The sequence below is a fragment of the Bactrocera tryoni genome, chromosome 5 (genome assembly GCF_016617805.1).
Source record: "Bactrocera tryoni isolate S06 chromosome 5, CSIRO_BtryS06_freeze2, whole genome shotgun sequence".
NCBI classification, from domain to species: domain Eukaryota; kingdom Metazoa; phylum Arthropoda; class Insecta; order Diptera; family Tephritidae; genus Bactrocera; species Bactrocera tryoni.
In genome coordinates this window covers 80,526,609-80,549,128 of record NC_052503.1, presented here as the reverse complement: position 1 = coordinate 80,549,128, position 22,520 = coordinate 80,526,609, and the positions used below count along the sequence as shown (strand labels likewise).

General features: G+C 33.7%; 2 protein-coding genes across 11 annotated transcripts in view; one reads left to right on the top strand and one right to left on the bottom strand.

The window, feature by feature from the left end:
* Positions 1–13,586, top strand: part of LOC120777359 — a 176,382-nt gene extending 162,796 nt beyond the window's left edge. For 2 of the 3 annotated variants that reach the window (XM_040108628.1, XM_040108627.1), the window contains 5 exons: positions 2,704–3,025; positions 6,523–6,693; positions 8,710–9,013; positions 9,116–9,512; positions 9,606–13,586. In XM_040108628.1, coding sequence (XP_039964562.1) covers positions 2,704–3,025; positions 6,523–6,693; positions 8,710–9,013; positions 9,116–9,512; positions 9,606–10,718 — 2,307 coding nt within the window. In that variant the 3' untranslated portion in view covers positions 10,719–13,586. The remainder of the gene's footprint in view (positions 1–2,703; positions 3,026–6,522; positions 6,694–8,709; positions 9,014–9,115; positions 9,513–9,605) is intronic. The other variant, XM_040108629.1, reaches the window with a different exon arrangement.
* Positions 13,587–19,566: 5,980 nt separating this feature from the next.
* LOC120777672 (serine/threonine-protein phosphatase rdgC) overlaps positions 19,567–22,520 on the bottom strand; it is a 124,917-nt gene continuing 121,963 nt past the window's right edge. For 6 of the 8 annotated variants that reach the window (XM_040109131.1, XM_040109136.1, XM_040109132.1 and 3 more), the window contains 5 exons: positions 21,980–22,232; positions 21,760–21,923; positions 21,573–21,672; positions 21,256–21,477; positions 20,235–20,938 (listed from right to left, as the gene is read on the bottom strand). In XM_040109131.1, coding sequence (XP_039965065.1) covers positions 20,811–20,938; positions 21,256–21,477; positions 21,573–21,672; positions 21,760–21,923; positions 21,980–22,232 — 867 coding nt within the window. In that variant the 3' untranslated portion in view covers positions 20,235–20,810. Of the gene's footprint in view, positions 19,704–20,234; positions 20,939–21,255; positions 21,478–21,572; positions 21,673–21,759; positions 21,924–21,979; positions 22,233–22,520 lie in introns of those variants that run through there. The other 2 variants (XM_040109135.1, XM_040109134.1) reach the window with 2 other exon arrangements.

Here is a 22,520-nt window from a genome sequence, read left to right as displayed (position 1 = left end):
GCTTCAAAGTGAATTATTTGCGCAAATTTTAAAAAATATTACCGTTACTTACACGGTATCGAATCAAAATTGTTTTATTGATAATTGATAAAAATAAGACAAAACAATAACTTCGGTTGTACCGAGGCTATAATACTCTTCTCAGGTACATTTCTCATAGCAACTATAAGACTTTGATCGAAGAGTTTGTATGACAGCTACATACATACATATGTGCAATAGTTGTTCGATCTGAGCAATTTGCTGGAAATCTTTAAGAATTTTCGTGAAGATATGCTGTCAAAAAAAAAAAAGTTTTCCATACGCGGACTTTTTTGTATTTGATCGTGCAGTTTGTATGACAGCTACATATTGTCACCTAAAATGCAAAATTGCCTAACATCATTTTTTATAAGTTTACATGCGAAGGAAAAACGTTATTATAGAGAACACTCCTATTGAAACAAAATTTGAGTTTTGGTTATAAAGTGGTTATATATTGGTTATATGTTGGTTATCTATTGGTTATATCTCATACTTGAGCTGACGGGAGCTTGAAATTTTATGCAATCTTGTTATAAAAAATAACGCATGGTGTAATACAGCTAATTTTATGCATATATACTTCTATGAAATATGATATAATGAATTATAAGCAAAAAAACTTAATTTCGATTTTTTTATGATATGTTGTTTTGCATTTTAGATAACGTTATATATATCCTATATTTATCTAACATAGCTAAATATAGGTAACGATATGTGCATTCTGTGGTGATCTAATATAGTTGAACCCGACAAATTAGTAGTTTTTTTGTTGAGAAAAGGACGTCTATAAAATTTCAGATCGATAGCTCAAAAACTGAGCAACTAGTACGCTGAGACTCCAAGTACTTTTGAAAGATTTATCAGTCTGACAAGATTTTTAGCGGCACTGTGTATATGGCACTGCGACGCTATTCAATTAAAATTCCTGCAAGATGAACCCTGCTTAGAGTAAGCAGTGCAATGCACCTCTTACATTCCACACAAGAAAATAGCTGAGCTCACGTGATATCAATAAATCTCTTTGGAACGCAAGATGGCAGCGAAATATCGACTCGTTCTTTTGGTGTGCTTTAAAAAGATATATATAAATATCTAGCGTACTTTGCACAGGGTGAACCACATTTTCTTTTTTGGGTAGGAATTGAGCAGTTCATGGGCGGAAAAATTCGGAATTTATAGATGTACATTCGAGTTTTTAAAATATTGCTACTCCTCATGAACGTCGTAAATGAACTCCATCTGGTAACAGGAAGGACCAAAACTGGTCTATGCATGGCTCATTGGCCTACCAGAGTAACCTAACCTATCCTATAACCTAACCTAACTTATTTCCCATAAATATATAATAACTTAATGCCATATGGTCGTTTACTTGTTCTTGTTTGAATCAATATTCTATTTTTTGTAGCAATATTATGCTTCGTTCTCATTCTCATTTAAATTTGCCCCATTAAATTATAATTTAAGTTAGTTCGTCATCACACTTTCCTTTTAATTTTTCGAACCAAATCAGAAAAATTTTCAGCTGTTCGTAATGTCTTTTGTTTAATCAAAACTATTTGATTAGTTTCTACTTCAAGTCCCAATAAGTTGTGAATCATTTTTGAAAGTTCCGAGCTTACACAAATAGTGAGAGAGACATATTGAGAGACAAAACGTGTGGAAGTATAGTTTGTTAAAAATTTTTCCGTTGCGGCATTATGTAGAGGCAAAATAGAATCAAAATTTTAATATATGAAATATCTGTTCGGCCGTTTTCAATCTCACTCGCAAGCTCGAGATCAAATATTGGGTAGTCCAAAAACTCTTTTCGTATTGCTAATCAAACTTCAACTTATTTTTTTTTTATTTATAATAATAAATAAATAAACAAGTATTTACCATTTTGGTCGTCCCAATATTTTATTGATTAGTGATAATGTCTTCAGTTCTGAAGCTATGACGAACATTTCTACTCTCTCCGAATATACCCTTTGAACCAACTTTCTTGGTAGTAAGTAAAACATAAAATATCGTAAATTCATGCGCTCGCAACGATTTCCCCAAAAAGCGTTCACTCACATCCTACCCTAAACTAAACTAATCCGCCATAAAAATTGCAACCCTGCATCCACAAATGTCTGCTCTTTATTAGAACAGTTTTTAGTTGAATTATTGCTGTTGTTGTTAGTTAATAGCGGAGTTTTGCATACAAATGGCCGAGCACAAACAGCCGCATGCATTTTTAATGAAGTGAACAACCGTAAAACAACTCCAACTTGATACTTAGAAAGGCAACAAAAACAACTACACACACAAAAACAACTAGCACGTAGAATTTCATATGCAACAGCGGATATACACACAACCAGGAGCACATCCGCTAACTTATTACAACAAAAACACATACACATGCAAAGGCAAAGGCAAAGTGCGCATTTGCAGCACCGGTCTGCCTAGGCACGCAGCTAGCGTCCAAAGGTAATGGTTTAGTTGTTGGTGCTTACTGCCCGCTGGCATATGAGCAATATTTCATACACCCACTAAATAATATTTTTGTTGCCATGCACCGACGCATACACAAACGCACACATATTCAACAATTTGTGTGTGTGTTTTATTAACGGTATTTTTTTGTTGTATTTATTTTTCCAAAGTTTTACGATTTCATGTTTTCACTACTCGTTCTCGTTACAGGTGGATGGCGAGGAGAATATTGCGCTGAGTTTGAACTTTTTGCGCTTGCCCTGTCCGGCGCAGTACATCAAAGTACGTGACGGTCCGTCGCTCTCATCGACGTTGCTCATTGAATTGAACGGCGGAAGTAATTTAAATATGCCAACACAAATAGAATCGAGTGGCGCGCAATTGTTGCTGGAGTTCTATGCGGGCGAGCCGAGCGATGTGCAAGCGTCCGCCAAGGGCCAGAGCAACCACAACAACAGCAGCAACAATACGGTGGCGGGCAGCGTTAATGCCGCTTGCACCGGTGGCTTTTTGGCGAATGTCGAACAAATTGGTGAGTGCTATATACATATATATATGTATGCATGGGTGTGTGTGGGTGCCTGTGAACAGGCAAGCGCTTGTGTGCCTGTATTTGTTTTAATATTACTTTTTGTTCCTGTTCTTTTTTCATATGCCAGTTTATTGTAGAGTTTGTTTGGTTTTCTTTCGCTTTGGTGTTTGCACGTAAAGCGTATTAAATTAAGGTTTATGTAGTATGATATAGTATATGGTATATATAGTACACGGGAGTGCAGTCTGATAAGTCATCGACTTTTTTCGAGCCTAAAAAATATGTAAATGTAGAATGTAATTTAATATTCTCGGATGAAAAAGAGAGCTACTTAAAAGAAAAAAACCATCATCAAATCAAAAGACAGAAGACCGATCCGTCAGTTGACGATCCGCTTTTAGTACCCACCACAACCGAAGGGACAAGGTCGCTTTCCATGTCCGTTTGGACATTACTTCTCCGCCATAACTCCTGGAGTTTGCAGACATCCACAACAGATATCTGACCTCTTTTGGGAGGATTCGTACAAATGCACTTTGGGAAGCTATAACGTAGTATCGCTGAGAGGGCTGAAGGACTCCTTATTTGGAAGTATCAGCCCTTGCCGATAAGGTTCTTCAGTCCTCTTCCGCCTGATCACTCTCCGGTCATGATTTAGCAGAGAAGGATTGAATTATCGCAGTATCTTCTCTATTTCTTCAGGGATAGGAAGTGTTCCTGCCTTTAGGGAGGCATGTATTCAGTCCGCTATTTAAGCTAGCTCAAAGCTAGTCAAGGAGGGTATGGCCCTCGTTGTGAACTCAGTCCCCGGATGTATATGCCTAGCGCGAGCTTAGTAAGCATCGGTTAGCAATCAACACTTGATGATAGATGATAGATTTCTTAGCTATACACTGTCCCATTGGCACTCACGCGATCGGCGGAAAGATTTTGGACGACGCAAAGTTGCAGGGAGGAAGATGAGATGTAAAAATCTAAACATTTCCTTCTTATTTTTTGAGATTAAGAAGTTGCCAGAACTCCTTAAATAAAACTAAGCTCAGCTTCTCTACTCTCGTGAAAATCATTACCGAAATCAAATCCCTAACATTGGATATTAAGAGCTCAAGATCGAGATTACATTACTCTAATCCTGCTTTCAAGTACTTACTTTTGAACGAGAACTTAGATTCTCAACGAAAAAAACCCAGCGGTCTCAGCAACTTTAGCTTCAACAAAACAATTTTCATAGTAAATTGGGAAAATTCTAGTTACCTTGGTGAAATCTAGTGTTTAAGCAAGTCAGAAACCCGGGTTAACTGTTTCATACTCACATGACCAGAGAAATATGCCGCTACTAGCCGTGAAAATCCTCCAAAGCAGTATGCCGCTATTACCGACTTATCATACTGCGCTCGTGCCTCGTGTATTTGCATATCAATTTTCCTATTCACACATAAAGAGTTGAGGCCGTCGCCTAAATCTCGCGTAATTTTAGTTTTTAACAAACCTTCATCTATGATGCCACAAAGTTTACGGCTCAGCGTGTTGGATTATTTGAAAGTTATTGTATTTTCTGATAGATGTTGCAGTTTTAGAATTTTTCGAATTTGAAAGGATACTTTTGTTATTTTGGAGAGTGCTGTGTGTTAAAAAAAGTTTAAAGGATATTCCAAGCCGATTTATAGGCACATTTTTATTAAATGAATTTTTATTAAATGAAAGCAGCATTCAATATTGCTATAACTTTTTGCTTAGGAAATAGAAGAGTTGCAGCTTCTATAAAGTAAAATTAAATTCCTTTGCTGCTTAATATTTAAAAATATACTTTAAATAGCAAAAATATTAAAAAATAGCACCAGTTGTTTTGCTTCATAAATCCATAGCCAAGTTCGGCTATAAAATGTATCTCGAACCCAGCATAAAAGCTCAAATAAAATATGGTCCCAACTGAAAAATATAACCCACAGTTCGCGCTTCGATTTAGATTTTGTTGAAGTTTTTTTAGCAGGCGGTTGTATCTACAAAGGCTTCTATGCTGCTATTATATTTCTAAAATATAGGAGCTTTCAATAAAATCCATATCCCTCTAAAGGTTGAAATTAGAGACAAACAAGGAAGCAAAGCCTTCTCAGACATAGGTTAGGTTAGGTTACACTGGCTGCCAATCACGTCATATATAGACCTACAGTTGCCTTGTAATACCCGATGGAGCTTCATTATTAATACGAACTGCGATTTACCTTGTGCAGCACTTCAATGCCTCTTTAAAAAAGACTTGATATCTAGCTCTGTCACTTCGTCTAGTCACTTGTACTGTGACGTTCCTAGACATCTAAGATATCTACCGAGTTCTAGATAAGGTCAACCATAAGCAGAGGAGATGTTTCAGCGTCTCTCTCATGTCTACTGCCCTGCACTTTCTGCAGGTGGCAATGTTAATAATGCCCATACGGCTCGTATGTGGTGTCTGGACCTTGCAGAAAACAATGATGAAAGTCTAGAAATGGATAATATCTTTACAGTGTTACATTTTTCCGATCATTTCTTCACGACAATGACATAAAAAGTATAATAAATACCTACTCTTGAAGTATATATTGAGTTAACAGCCTTCGTTTTCTTAGAAATTGTAGACCGTTGCGGTTACTTGGAATCAATTATGGTGGTAGTCGTAAAATTTGTCCATAGTTCTGACATTTTGAGCAAATTATAGTGACTACAAAAGTCGTCGTACTTAAAGAACGATTGTGTTTGACGGAATTAAACATGATTTAATCATTCCGTGAACTCAGATGAGCTGAATCTGTCTTCTCCAGCTTCTCTGACTACAATTCAACGATTTCACCGCACCATTTTCTTTGCTGCTTAAACATTTTCTGCTTTTGCTGATATACCCGAGTGATCTTTGACATCTTCTCCAAACTCTTAGAATAGCTTTTAACCACTTATAAACCTTTTATAAGAAATTTCGACAATAAATATATACAAATAAATAAAAAGTAAATACAAATAATTATTGTCAACAGAAAAAATTAAAGAAATTTGCCCAAAGCTGTTGTGAATTTAATGCGAATTTCTGCTTCTTTTCCATTTATAAGTCACCCATGCGGCATCACTGACAACAGTATTTGTTTTACGCTTCCTTTTAGTCATTCTCCCTCGGCAAACTTTGTTTCCTTTTTTTGTTTTTTTTTTTTGGTGTTAGTTTAATAAAATAAGTCTATTTGTAATGTGAATGCGACAAATTTCTATCCACTTTTTATGCAATTTTTATTTTGCATTTTTCGCTTGTTTTTTTGGTTTTTTGCTTTTACTCGCTCTTCGCCACAATGTCCTTTCGCTTTCATGCTAATGATGTTGACTTTTGCATATTTTCTACAACTTTACTGTATTTGTGTGACTTTTCACTATGGTAACTCGTACTTTTTTCTCTTTCTTTTTTCCATTTCATTTTTACAATTTTTTTTCTTTTTCCTTTTATGCTTCCTTCTATGTATGCATTCTGTCTCCGCCAGCAGCGCGCAATGAGACAACAACTACTTTACTGGCCGCAGCCACCAGCAGATTGTCGGCAAAGAATCGCAACGTTTCGCAGAAGCCAAAATTTAGTCGTTCGAAATTTACGTTGGTCCACTTGAGTGCGGTGGTCTTTGCCAGCATCATTATCTTGATCAGCGCCTTATTGGGTAAGTACCGCAAAAAAACCACAAACGAACGCGCAGAGCGGGCGGCTGGGGGATGGCAATGAGTGTTGGCTCAGTGCAAGCCAAGCCAAAATGTTGAATATTTGTATCTAGTGAAAAAGTGAGCAAAATTAGAATTGAAAGGGGCAAAATGAAAGGGCTGCGTGTGACCGCAAAGTAAGTTCTACATACATACATATACAAGTATACGCACTTATATAAATGCAAATGCATATTATACATAAGTATATAGTACTTGTTGGTAGGCTAAGCATTTGTCTGTAATGAGTAAATAGTTTTGTGGGTGGTTGGACCAGGTACAGTGGTAAAAAATTTAAATATAGTTCCCTTCAAGCGTCCAACACTGATTATAGCGACCCTCCTACCTTGTCATTTTTTTGTACGATTTGTCCTTTGCTTCAAGTAGGCCACAGTTTCGGCGATCATCTCTTCATTTGACAAAAAATTTTTCCCGGGTAGCATTCTTTTGAGGTCTAAAAACAGGAAATAGTCGCTTGAGACCAGATCTGGAGAACACGGCGAACCCAGAAGCAATTCGAAGCCCAATTCATGGATTTTTAACATCCTTTTCACTGACTTGTAACACATTGCATTGTGTAAAAACCCTTTCTTTTTCTTCAAACCCGGCCGTTTTTCGGCGATTTTGTCCGTCCTTTAAACGGTCCAAAAACGCTATGTAGAAGTATCTGTTGATGACCATCTACTATTACAAGGTAGTCAATAAAAATTATTCCGTGCGTATCCTAAAATACAGACGCCATAATCTTGCCAGCCGACTGTTGCGTTTCCTCACGCTGTGGAGCGGGTTCATCGGACTGGGATAACGGACGATTGGAGTTCAGTGTGAAATGATGAAGCCATATTTCACCCATTATCACATATTGACGCGAAAGCTCGCATTCATTAGCTTGAATATCTCCAAACACTGCTCCGAATCATCTACTACTCTTTGTTTTTGATCAAAAGTGAGCTTGCGCGGCATCAACTTTGCATAGAGCTTTCTCATACACAAATATTCGTGAATGATATGAAGTACACGTTCAGTTGGTATCTCTAGAGTGCCTGCTATCCCGAACAACTTCACTTTACGGGATCAAAAATTATTTTGTGGACTTTTTTGATGTTTTCGTCTGTGACAACCTCATTTGGGAGTCCATTGCGTTCACCGTCTCCGGTGCTCATTCCATCACCTTTATACTTGGCAAAGCAATCTTTGAGGGTCGATTTCCTTCCGGCAGTGTTCGGAAACTCGTCATCAAGTCAAGTTTTTGCTTCAACAGTATATTTTTCTTTCTATGACTTTGTAACGGAGAAACAAAATCAGCTTGTTCCACGAATCTGATAACCAAAAGTCACTGCGCTGGAGCTAAGTTATAATATACAAACAGTTCACTAGATTATCAAGTGATTGAAGTGATTTTGGCTCACTGTCAAACAGCATGGACTGGTTAACTCAAAACTTAATAACCTATATATTTTCTTCCCACAAAGCTTCAGAAAATTCGCCATTTAAAGCTTTTAGCTCGTGCTTTAACGCAGCTGATAGGCAATAAAGTTAGAGTTGTTTCGTTGTATTCGACGCCTACAGCGATACGCGCTGCCAAACGTCCTCATTTTGCGCCATGCTGCGCGCATTAACTGGCTGTCAAGAAATTTTTCGATTATTGCAGCACTTGATTTGCTTTCGTAGGATTTGGGTAATGCTTCGCGGCTTTGGCCGCTATTAGTGGCTTGTCAGATCATTTTTAAGCACCTACAAAAATATATTCTACAAGATAGCCAACTAAAGCCGCAAACATTAAAGGGCTGTTAGCAAATCGCGTTGCGGCAAATGCTTCCTTTTCTTTATTTTAGTGCCGCATAGCTTTCCTGGCTGCTGGTCTCAACACTGCTGCACGCAGTTTTGCGGACTTTCAGCCTTACGAAAAATAAAAATCTGTACCGTTATCGGCATTTGCTTTTTTAATGTGACTTTTTGCCTCAACTGCATACTTTTAGGTGCGCAATATGTTGTACGTTATCGCAAGTACCATTTGGCAGTGGCGCGTCGTCGTGATGAAGGCTCTCGCCTGCACACGCCACGCGCCTCAATGAGCTCCTTGCAAGGACCGCCATCACGCGCCATTTCGACTACCACGCTACTATCGGAGGTCATCTATTTGGTGAAGATGCGTCCGAAACATCAGTTACGTCACTCCATATTGCGGGAGAGCGTCGATGCGGAGAATTTGGCGCGCGAAACGGAATTCAATGACCCCGAAGAAGAAGAGGATGCCAAAACGACGACACGCATGGTAAAGTGGTAAGTGTGTATGCACATAAAACACATAAAAAGTAGAAACTTGCAAATCTTACAAAACCTTATCGCTGACTTCACTCATTTTGCATAACTCTTTCTTTGCAGCGATGAAGAACGTGGCAGCAACAGCTCAGTTGTCACTTTGCGCAATGAAATCTCACAATCGCCTGAATCTGTGAGTGGCATGAGTCGGTCGCCGTCACTTGAGGAGGGTTTGGGCTCTACTACGGGCGCCGGCGAGACCAGCGGCATTTTTAGTGGCACACTGACACGCAAGGACAGCGGTAAGGACACCGAATCGATCATTTCCTCAGGCATGAGTTCAATTTGCGCCAGTCCACCTATCAGGCATAGCAGTCGCTTCAACCGTTATGGGCCCTCGGGCACATTGATGCCACATTCAGCACAACACTTAGACCAAACGACGCTCAGTGATCGCGACTCATTGCGTTCGTCGTTGCGCGAATACGTGTCACGTTGTGCGAGCGCTTCGCTGACAAATGTAAGTTTAGACCGCTGAAGGTCACATATTTAGCACCACATGTTGGATATGGAGCTTTATTGAACTAATTTTCATTTTGTTTATGCTTTTCAGGGCTGCTATTCACCAGCAGCGAGCGTCGTCAGCACAGCCACCATACGTACCACCAATCCTAAGGAGAGCAAAGAGAAGCAGAATCGCAAAAAGTTACTTGCACGACCCGGTTCCGAATTTTCACTGGGCAATCAGGAAGAGCTCGAGCTCGATTACTACGATTACAATGTGATAAATGCCGGCGCAGCACCTGGTTCCTATTTGGGTATGGATCCGGCGCAACTGATCTGGGTACCACCGCTGGAGGTGATCACCGATCTGCGCGATGAGGATGATAAAACACCTGAACCCATGCCGGAGCCCGACGAGACTGAGCCGCTCTATGAGGAGATCAAAATGCCGCGTTATGGGCATTATTTGAGCGCGCGCAGCAACACAGAGTCGAGCGCCAACACCACTAGCAATACAACACCCTCATCCGATGAACTCTCGCCACTAAGCAGTCAACTGCAGTCAAAGGCCTCCTCGCCCACCGCCGAATTGAATCTAAAGAACACATTGCTGCAGCAAAACATATCCACAAGCGCGGCCAGTAAACAACCCACACCCTACTTTTCGCGCAAACAACGTCGCCACGCCAAACAGCAATCACGTTCCACCTCTTCGCTGCGCAGCGGCGCACGTGATGTCGTCATACAAATGCAACAGTTGTGCAGTACCAAATCCGCACGTAATATACGCAGCTCACCCACAGTATCGGTGGAAGCGGCGGATGCGGTATCGGCGCATGCAACACCGCGTGGCTCACCCGAAATACCCGCTGTATTGGTGAATTCCATCACCGACTCCATGACCGAGTCCATGACGGGCTCTTATGTGGAGAAAGAAACTTTAGTCGAGAAGAAGACATCGCCAGAATTAAGCGACGGCCTACTCGGCTTAGACGACATACAGTTCGCCGATGAGAGCGAAAGCGATCACGACATGTCCAAGCAAAAGTGCAGCAAATACGAGCAGGTGAAGCCGAAAACGGCAACCTCAATCAAAGCGCGCATGCAGCACTCCTCAACGGTAGCGGCAAAATTGAAGCGCGTCAGCGCCGACTGTGCAATATTGGAGAAACGCGGTCTAGTCAAAGAGCCAAGCTCGTATCGCATCGAAACGAATGTATGAGTAATAAGTAATTGGAATTATTTTGTGGTGGCGCTTGAGCGCGCAAGAGCTGAGCTCACAATGATTTGAGGCGATATACATATATAGTGCATACAAACAAACCTACTTGATAATGCATGCATACAGCAACAACACATATACTTATATACATATATAAATGGTAAGCGTAAATGATTATGTCATAATACTAATCAGGGGAAGGGCTAGCAGCTAGCTGGCAGTTGTTCCATTGGTTACTAATTATAGGTATCTGTTTCGTTTGCTTTTCCATGTAAATACATAATGATAACAGTAATTATTAACCAGTAGTTTTGTAGTTTAAAAAAACATAAGATAACTAACAGTTTAATATATACATACATATGTATGTATAATATATGGTTATGTGTATTGTACTAAAGTAGCGTAACAAAGGCGTTTTTTAAGTAATTACACTGATCGTATTTGAATACCTTGTGACCAAAAATGTTTACATACATACATATGCATACAAACGTACATATTACAACTAATATCTATAGTAGCTCTTAAATGTCTGCCAAGTTTATTCAAAACAAAGTGGCTGGCGGGGAAGTGGAGGCAAAATTTAAAAATAAATTTCGCTTAAATTGAGATTATCGTAAGAAATTGTAGTAAAACATATTGTTCAGAGCATTACCAACCCTCTTAAGGGGTTACATGGGTTTCACGGCTTCAAAAAATATTTCGTTTATTTAACTATTAAATTCTCTGCTCAGCTATACAATACTGGGCTTAAACAACCGGACAGTTGGAGAACTTGAATCAAAGCGATACAGTAGACCAGATCATCGGAGGAGCCTGTTGTTGTTGCGACGGTAGAATTCTGCCGAGTTAACAGTGCTTGAGTGGATAAAAAATACGGGTCCGTTCCGATTACAAAGACCCGACAGTCGTGGGAACGGTCGGTTGAGCCTGTCTTTCGATTCCTTCTAGACCCATTTTTTCCAGCAAAAGAAACAGTCTGATCTTTTTTCTATGAAATCTGCGACAGGAGTCTGCCTGAATCCTACAACAGCCTATTTTTGTCTACTGTGATGTGGCCATTATTTGCATTTTTTCTGAAAACGTACGCCAAAAATACTATTTTCACTTTTTTTATTTCTTCTTCGTCTAATACTTTTATGCTCCTAATTATAGCCGTATTGTTTTCTTTCTACTTTTGATGATCCTGTAAGAGTTCTGCCGTTTTCCGAGCGACTGCCGGAAAAGACGTCGTAATGGCCGATTTTGAATATTTTTTATTGAAAATTATACAAAATCTCAATCTACGTACATATGTCATTAGAAGGGAAATTTTTAATAAAATATTCTTTTTTATCTGAAAAAAAAAACGTTGAAAAAATAGTCAGTTTTTTGCTCAAGGAAACCCAAACCTTTAATAAAATATTTAATTTTTGATATGAAATAAAAAAATATTTAAATATACAGCTTTTTGCTCGAGGAAACCCATGTAACACCTTAGACTTCAAATCCATCCAAGATTTTCAAAACAGTCGTTTTTTTGGTTGAAGTATGCATATGGGCCGTAGAAAAATTATTGAATTACTAAAACAATGAAAAAATTATATCATAGTCCAATCCTATTAAATAGGCGTTCAGGCCACTCAGCTTAAACTTCTCAAACTTATTTTATTATCGCAAATTGTTTGGCAAAATTTTTATCTTTTTTACATTTCCAATATTTTGCGAAATATTTGTGTAAAGCTAAAAATAAATGCATTTACTAGCAGCTGTTACGTAAATTAAGATCAATTTTTTTATTATGTTTCAGTGAGTCCAATTTGCTAGATTCGCTTTTGCGTGCGATATACATATTTTTTTGCCGCTAGTGTAGGAAATTTTTCGTGCAAACAACAACGGCAGTGATATCTCTGCCAACGGCTTCCATATGCAATGACAAGTCGATCGCGTTCTCAATTCTCTCTCACACACTCTTTGCTATGCATAATTATTAACACATGCCTAACAGGGTTGCCTTCATTCCTTGCTTAGGATTAACATTGCATTTGCTTGAGGATAGTTCTGTTTGCGCGACATAAAAAGAATATGAAAATATTATATTACATATCGCGAAAATATATTTTATTAACTTACATGTTTTATAAAGTTATATATTTAATATACAATATATATTTTATTGATTTAAAACTTTAATTGCGAAATGTATAATGCTTTGAGCATAACTTAGGTAAACTAACTTTGGAAATTGCCTCCACTTTTCGTTGCCGCACAAGTTTTCTTGCTAAATTTCCTGAAACCAAAATTAAATTGTAACCTAAACAAATCTGTTAAAGCCTGTACTCACTTACTTCGTACCTATTTGTCCTCTACGAAAAGTAGTAATTAGTTAATAAATACGCACTTAGGTGTACACTTTTACAAAATATCAGCAAAGCAAATTCAAAAAATAAAATAAATAAATTTAAGCAGAGAAAAGTACTTGATAAAGCAAGAAACTAAAAATTTACTTTAATAATACGAAACTTTATTGAAATAAGCAGAGGAAAAAAGTAAAAATTTACAAAAATAAAAAAAAATACAAAAGTTAAAAAATATTGAAACTTAAATTACGTAAGTAATGATAAAGAACGCGAAAACTACGAAATTAATATATTTGGAGCAAAAAAAAAAATATTATCTAATACAATTTATATACTTGGAATATGAGTAATATTAACTGATTATATAAATACTTAGAATTCATGACATGTGTTTCAAAATTGGCGCGAATTTGGTTTTGCTAAAATTTAAAGTAACAATACGCTTAATGTGCATTTAACTGTTTCGGAATCAAAAGTAATTTATTAATAAATAATTACAAATAATTTTAAAAAATATATATTTTGAGCCAGAAATTAATATTTAAAATTTCTTTTTTTTTGATTTTTTTCTGTAGTAAATATTTTTTTTTTGTTTTTCAGTATATTTTTTTATTTTATTTAAACATTTTTTTTATTTTTTTGAAATTTTTTCTATTTAATTTAATTTTTTTCCTATATGCATTTTTTGTTTTCGATTAGTTAGGTACTAATTTTCAAAACTAATTAAAAACTATTCAAATTTGTTTGAAAAAAAATTTTCCTATCGGAAATCAATGAAAGCATTTTCTAAATTTAAATGTTTTAATACGTAAACTATTACAATTTTTCTAGAAATATTTTTTTTTAAAGAGAGTCAGTGAGAATTTTCTAATTATTTTTTTTTACTAAAAATTATAACTTTTCTTAAAATATTAGCGGCCTTGTGATTTTAATTTTTTGTATACGAAAATGCACTAACTCTTCACAAAAAGGATTCTAGTCAATTTTATTTAATAATAATTTTTAAAATAAAAATATTGTAAAAAGCTTTTAATATACTATAAACCAGAGAAAAATAATATTAAATCACCCACTACTATAAAAATATAAAATTCAGCTAACTATTAGTGATGTTTTAGCATATAGCATAGTTGTTTGATTTTTCAAAAACTAAGTTAATTAGTTTTTAGGAAATTGCAATATTCGCCATATATTTTTACTTATAATGAGTTTGCTTTTAGCAGCCGAAAAAGTATTTATTTCATAGCCCTTAAGACTACAGCAAGGTAAATACAAATATGTCAAAAAATATGCATAAAAGTTGTAAATAGTTTGCAAAAATACGCATACATACCAAAAAAGCAGAAATAAATAGTAATATGTATAACTACAATACATACCAAAGTACTATAACTAATGCAGAATAAATATTTATTGATGAAATAAATACGAACCTGAATTTTTTTTTATTTTAAGTTAGTTGCTATAAAAATTATAGTAGAAAAGAGCTTTTAACGACTTGAAAACTTTTAAGGAGCATTGCACAGTATTGAGCTTACTAAAGCTTTAATATAAAAAAAAACTGAGCTTTGCTGAAAGCTCATTGCCACTGTGCTTTCAGAAAAGCTCATTGGCACAGCGCTTTATAAAGGTTTAATGCAAAATAAAACTCAGCTTTTGCTGAAATAAGTAAGGCTAAGTAAAATAAGCTTTTCAGAAAGCGTGCTGGTTTTGTTTCATAATATAAAAAACTTAGGTAAACTCCTAGCAAAGCTTTTATATCTCAAAAAGCTTTTTTTAGTACACCGTGGTGCATTACTGTGCTTTATCTAAAGCAGCTTATCAAAAAAGGCTGTGCGAGAATGCCTTGAATAAGCACAATTTTTTATTTAAAACAAAAGGTAAGGTACCCAGTATGTATAGTGGCCGAAAAGAGCTTTGAAAAATATTTTAATATAATAAATAAATGTATTTAATTTAATTCTAGGTCCATTGGTTTGAAATATGTGTATATGCATGTATAAAATTTTTTTGTTTCGATTATGACCACGTTACTGGTAGGTAAGTACAAAAAAATTTAATTTCTAAAAGGAACAACCAAAATCCCACAACTTTCCAATATTATAATATATACTTATATGTATACTCATAAAATAAAGAAAATATATTTAATTATTATTGTGTACGCGGTAACTCTACCACATCGGAATGCGTAAAGTCCTGTTGCAAAATAGCATCCACATCACACATGCTGTTTGTTAGTGTAAATGATCATATTCTCTTTTCTTTACATTTTCATATGCTTTCAGTGTGCCAGCTAAACTACAAACAATAAACAGAGCATATTGAACGTTGTTGCGAAGGATGTGTAAGGAAATTTTTGTAATGCATAGTAGTATGTCAGCTGCTATAAATTCTGTTCGCCTAATATTTTGCCAGAAGCATTATTGAAAATTTTGGTCTCACTGTCATGCTGCTTGCGGTGCAGCTACTGCGGAGGCGCTGTGATTGAGCAAAGCCACAAATTTCATTAGAAATACTAGGAACTCAAAAGCAGCGAGCAAGCACCAACGAAAATGACACCTGATTGCATTTTCGGCACATCATATGCAATTGTGATTGGCTGATCGATACGCAGTATTGCGCTTTCAAACATTAATTTTTATATACTAGAGAAAGGATAGGCAAAGCAACAAAACAAGTTGTTGCCTGTTTGCCCTCGCTTGCTCGCTGCGTGCCTGCTGCTTTGCGAGCATATATTTTTTTTGTCTGTCCGTCGGTGGGGCGCAAATTTTTTATCAAAATCGACAACATGAACCTGGAAAGCTAATAGGACATCAGAAAAATCAGTTGGCTTAAGCAAAATCTATGACTAATGTCACTGATTGGATGATCGATAAATATGCTTGTTGTTTGTATGGAAGCTTTATGTAAATGTAAGTTGTTGGCAAGGAAGCTGTGATTGGTTGATATATGTATATAAGCTCATGTAAGTATGCGAAAGTAAGAAAACAGAGAAAAAGTGAAATGACGAGAGCTCACTTTGGCGCACTTGCTTTCATATACGCGCTGGGCGCCTAATATTTCAACTGAATGTTTGGCTTGCACACGACTGATTTTTGTGACCTTGAATTTTTTTTCTGCTCTGCTGCTTGGCTGGCTGCTTTTAAATCTAGCAAAATCCGAGTGAAACATAATAGGTGAACAGAAATAGCAATCCTGCCTTTACTGAAAGTGCAACGTGTGTATAGTCGTTGTTGTGTTTGATATTTGTTAGTGTGTTGTGGAACGTAAGTGTGAATATGATAAAGGGAAAAACGCCGATTGCTCACCATTCTGCAGTTGCTTGCGTGTGCTTGCTGGTCGCCTAGTGCTTACGTGAGATGTCAGGTGCGCCGTTTGTGGTTACGACGCACGCACACTGCTGGCGACTACAGTGGTGGCACTAGTTATGAACACGGCGAAACCATATTATTGCTTCACAACATTTTTAGCGCATGACCCCCAAAAGTTTTAATGAAACACAAGTTGTAATATTTTCAATAGAATTTCTTAAACATTTTATTTCATTTAATATGATTTCTATTTTTTGTTGTTCAAATCTTATGCTTTAACATATATAGAAGTGGTGTTTTAGAGGAGGTTTTGCGACGGTGAGAGTTTTGAGGAAGGTGTTTCGTAAAATATTTTATGGTGTTTTAAAAATATACATATTTTTTTTTTTTTTTTTTTTTTTTGAAAAATAATATTTCAAAACTGGCGTCTTTTGTTGTTTGCGTTTTTTGAAAATTATATATTTTTATAAGATTTTAAAGGTTTTAATGAAAAATGTATAGTCTTTATATAAATGGAGAGCGCGCCAATACGAAACTGGCATATAAATAGATTTTGTTAATATAATTTGTTTAACTAACATTTATTTTATTTTTTAATGTGTGATCAAATAGCTCAGCTAAGTAGTTTTAATTTGCTAAATGACACATAAATACTTAATAATAAATTTATTTGATTAAGTTCATAGAGACTGCTAGTTGCTCACAAAAATTTTAAATTATTAGCACACATTTATTTAATCGTTTTTCTTATTAAACATAACTTTCGGAATGTCATTTCCTGCTTTATTTAGATATATTTTTAAATGATTTTTTTTTTTTTATATATATTTGCGTTTTGTTTTAATGTGCATACTGTTCAAACTTTATGCTGTTTTCTTTAAAAATTATTTATGGCAAAGTTAGTATGTTTTTTTTAATGTATTGATTGCTTCAAATATTTACACAAATGTTTTATGCATTTTTATGTGAAGAGTGCCATAAAATTGATTATAACTAAATATATATTTTTTCTTTTCTAAATTTTTTTCTTGGTTTTAATCATTTTTTCATAATTTTTATTTTTAATAATATTTATTTATTAGTAATTTTTATTTTTTTTAATGATTTTTATTTTTTTATAATTTTTATTTTTTTATAATTTTTATTTGTTTTTAATAATGTTTATTTTTTACTTATTTTGCTCCCTACATTTTTCAAAATAATTTTTATTATTTTTTCCTTTCACCTGATTTATTTTATTTATGGGTTTTGATTTTTCGTTATGCAATCTACTTAAATACTTCTGTAGTATTCGCGGTCCGCACCGCCTGCTGTGGCGTATTAACGCTATTAAAGCCTTCTTACCATTTCGAGCTACTCACAGTTTTCTAACCTAACGTCAGACTTCGCAAACGCCAAGCATAATTTTTAATTTTCTTTATCATTTACTTTAAGTTACATTTAAGTATACCTTAGTCTAGTTGAAGTACCATTCTGCATTGCTTAAAAATATCTATATTTTTCTCTACATCATTCACTAAATTTTGTATATAAAAATGTGCAGCAGCTTTAAATGCTTAAATTCTTTGATTATTAATTATTTGCCGTTAAAAACTGTTTAGTTTACGAAGACCAATATTTTATGTTAGTCAATCAAAAAGGGTGCCGAAAATACATACATACAAATGGGTTATACATATTATAACCTCAAAATTTTTATAAATATTTATAAAAGTATTTGTTTTTAGATAATGTTATATTTTTTTTATATATTATATATATTTATGCAATTTCGTATATTTTTATATACACATGTTTGAAGCTATGCAAGTTAAAAGAGTTTAAACAAATTTCAGAAAAAAAATTATGGAATATACATATGTATGTATGTATATACCATATATTTTAATAACTTTATATATATTTATGTAGTTTAAAGCTTTTCAAGTTTGTTTTGTTTTTTTTTAGAACATTCTTTAATAAAATTTTGTTGATACAAATTTAAATTTAATGAGAAAATATTGAATCAAATATGTTTAAATTAATTGTTTATTTTAATTTTGGCTTTATTTTTAATCGTAATTCAAAACCAGAGGGCATATGAACAAAAATATATGTATACATTAAAAAACAAAAAAATTAAAGGGCAGGTAGTAGCGACTAGAAATATTTCGAAAGAAATTTTTTTTAATATCTGTTTTTCAACAATAAACAATAAATATTAGAAACTTCTTTTTTAAGCCATTTTTTTTAATTCATAGAACTAAAAAATTTAACGTCATATGGCATTTTTCTGAGCCTAGTTATGAAAAAAAATTACAAAAAAAGAACTATATTTAAAAATTTTTAGAAAAATACGTTTAAAAAAAATTATATATTTTAATATATTTGATAAAAAAAAACATTTTAAAAACTATTTGTTTTTAAATATATTAAAAACAATTTATTTCTACAAATAAATATGCAGAAAAAATATTTGGAAAAAAATGTTGAAAAAGTTATTAAAAACCTAGTTCAAAAAGTTATTAAAAAACATATTTCAAAAAACAAAATTTTTTGTTTGTAAAAAAAAGGATTTTGAAATACATATGTACATACATATACATATGTACGTATGTATGTTAAAAGCAAAGTTATTTAATAAGACATATTTAAAAAAAATATTCCAAATTTAATTAAAAAACAGGTATGTTAAAAACAAGAGAACATAACATAAAAAAATGTATTTTTAAATATGTTAAAAAAATATTTAAGAAATACATTTATAAATACTAATACAAAATATTTAAAAATATATGTAAAAAAAATGTGAAACAAAACACATTTCAAAAAATTTGTAGAAAACATAAACAAAAAAATATTTATTTAAGAAAAATATTAAAAAAAAAATGTTAAATAAAAAAATATTAAAAAAAGCATTCCAAAATTAATTTGAAAAAATACTTATGTTATAACATATGTATTTAACGTATTTTTTAATCTTATATTATTTTTTTTTAATTTTTAAAAATCATTTTTAACAAACAAATTTCCAAAAATTGTTCAAAAATACATTATTTAAAAACAAATTAAAAAAATATGTTAAAAGGTTAAAATATTTTTTAACATAAAAAAACAACTTTTTACAAATTTTTTTAAATATTTTTTTGTAACATATTTTTCTAAATACTTTTGTAACGTATTTTTTTAAATGTTTTGTTTTTATGTGTTTTACAAATATTTCTTAAGTTTTTTTTTATAAAAATTCCGAAAAATTATTACAATTTTTTATTAATATTTTACAAGTCTACCATATTACGAGAAATAATTACACATTGAAACAAAATAAATCGACACCTCCACAGCAATTCCTAAAGTATTTTAAAACAAATTTAACAATTTTTAAACCAAACTAAATAATATATGTAAAATAAGTTAAGTAATTCATTTTAGGGACTAGTTATATGCACAGGAACTGTTAAATTGCGTATCTAAATTTTCTGAAAATTATTTTTGCAGTATGTTACTAATAAAAATGTTTACCTAACTACTTGTAGCTTAAATATATACCGTTTTTTATACAATGATATAAAATATTAATTTGGAATTAAAGTTCATGATTTCATGCGGATTAGATCTCATTAAATAAAGGCAATTCGAAATTGAAATTGGGATTTTGCGCTTTAATATATGCTAATGCTAAAGCTTATTGGTAAGAAAGGTGATGGGTTTAAAATTCTAGGCATTTTTAATTTTCATAGAGTATTTAAATATATTTAGCCTAAAAATTAGTAATTTAATTTTATACTAATTTAATATTAATGTTAATAATTTCAATTTTAAATTAATTTTAATTTCAAATTGATTTTAATTTATTTTTATGTTACTAAAAATTTATGATCTCCATATTTCTGTACATAATAAATGAGTACCTAAATGCGAGTTTAGAAACAAAAAAATTCAAATTAAATTATTTTTAATCCATCTTGAGAAAGCTACTTTTTAAAATTAGGAACCCATAAAATATACTTATCTTATATAATTGAATTATTTTATTTTTAAACAAATAAATTATTGAGAGCACTTAGAAATAGTGTTGTTTGGACGGAGTAAGAATCTGGTCATGCAGCGGAAAACATTCGTTGAGTCTAAGTAAGTAAAGTAAATCTATACAATATAACGGTGCTAATACAAAAATCTAACGCGCATTATTTACACAATTTACATAACGTAAATATGTTTGTATATGTGCGAAATAATTTGCTTAAAAAATTATTTATAGAAATAGAAATATTTTGGAAATTAACATTGCATATTAAACGAAATTAATTCATAACAGTTTTTTGATTATGTACAAATTATACTTTTGACAATTTGTAAATGTCTACTTCGCTTATAGTTGTTAGTGCCTCCACCATTAGTAGATTCTATGCTTACTTTTGAGTACTCACATACATATGTGTATATGTGTCCGTCACTTATATTTTGGGCTTTTCACTGAGTATCACTGACACATGATCTCGCGGATCGATGTCGGTTTCCGTATCAGCGAATTTCTGCACAGAAAGTTGTTCGGCGAGTTCGGCAACGCGCAATGAATCTGACACTGCAAGTAGAGAGAGAAAAATATGATGCCGTGAATAGCAAAATGGAGACTTGTTTGGAGCCAAATTTATAGTTTTCAAAATGTATCGACTTGACAAAAAATTAGTACTCAGAAATTATTATATATAACTGAGTCAAGTATAGATGGTTTGTAAGAAATCGTCGAGAGACTGTTCAACAATTTTTCTAAAAAGTATTTGGGTGATGAGAAAATCTTCCAAAAATATGTATTTAACGATCTCTTGACTATTCACTACGAAATTGTAGTTACAAAAGTTAAAGAAAAAAAAGCAATAAATAAATATCCAATACACTTACGTGACTTGCGCCGTGCCATCTTGGGCTTTGTGGGTTGTGGCGCTTTGCGTGCTTGATCGCAGAGACGGAATGCCTCCAGAAATTCGTTGAGATCCACAAAACCGTCTTTATTTATATCCATCATTTGGCACATATTCATCAGTTCTTTCTTCGAACCAGCCGATGGCATATATTTACGAAGCAAATCCACCGCGTCACCAAACTCATCCAATGATATTTGACCTGCGCATATTAGATAAAACATACAACAAATCATTTTAAATTAATTTAAACTTAATTTTGTTTAAGACACTTTTTAGCATTGTTTTCATACACACCCGAATGATCTTTGTCCAGTATGTGAAATATTGCTTCCAGGCTGCTCTTATTTTTGTACAGAGCATCGGTGACACTTGTAGAAGCCTCCGCTTCCTCCACCTGAAAATAAAAGTGAGGTTATAAAAGAATTAGCGTAAAAGTATATTAAAGACAACTTCCAAAAATTTTGAAATGATTTCCACTTACTATAACATCCGTTTCAAGCAGCTCCAACGTCAGCAGATAGTTAACGATATTCGGTTCGTCCGGTGAAAAAGGCGGTGCCAATCTGTCGCGCATCAAACGCCATGGCAAAGACATTTGCGTCACACGCTCCATTGTGTCTGACCATTGTGCGACTGTCACGCCGCCTAAAATATAACTATTTAGTAATTGAAATATTTTTACTGCAGCACTTGCTGTTTACCAGTATTCTTTGGATCCAATTTCGAAAACTCCTCTTCGAGCTGTACACGTCGGTCGCGTAAACGCGCACCCAATTCACGCAGCGCTGAGCTCTCGACAATGCTTATGCGTTGCTGGAATGATAGTCTGGCAGTCTTCGATGCCGCTGAGATATATTGCACAAATTGTGTATCCAATTGTGGGCCGAACTTCAGGTAGGCACCCTTGTTTGAACCAACGGCATAGTAATTGGATGCCGAGAATATTGTGATCACCTGGATGCGAGAAATAAAATATAAATGTTTAATTCTAGAAAATTGTTTTTTTTCTTCCTTATAAGTTAATATCATTTATAAAAAGAATAATGTTCTTATCATAATTATATTATAATACTGTTATTAGTAGTCTTGGTTTTATAATATTAAGCAAAAAACGTGGCCTACATTGTGGCGCTTTAGAAAATAGTTTATCAAAGACATGCACCATTTTCTTTAATTGTATCAAAAGAAATCGCTTGCCTAGTATTTTCATGTGAAAAATATATTTAGAGAGAGCAGAGCGTT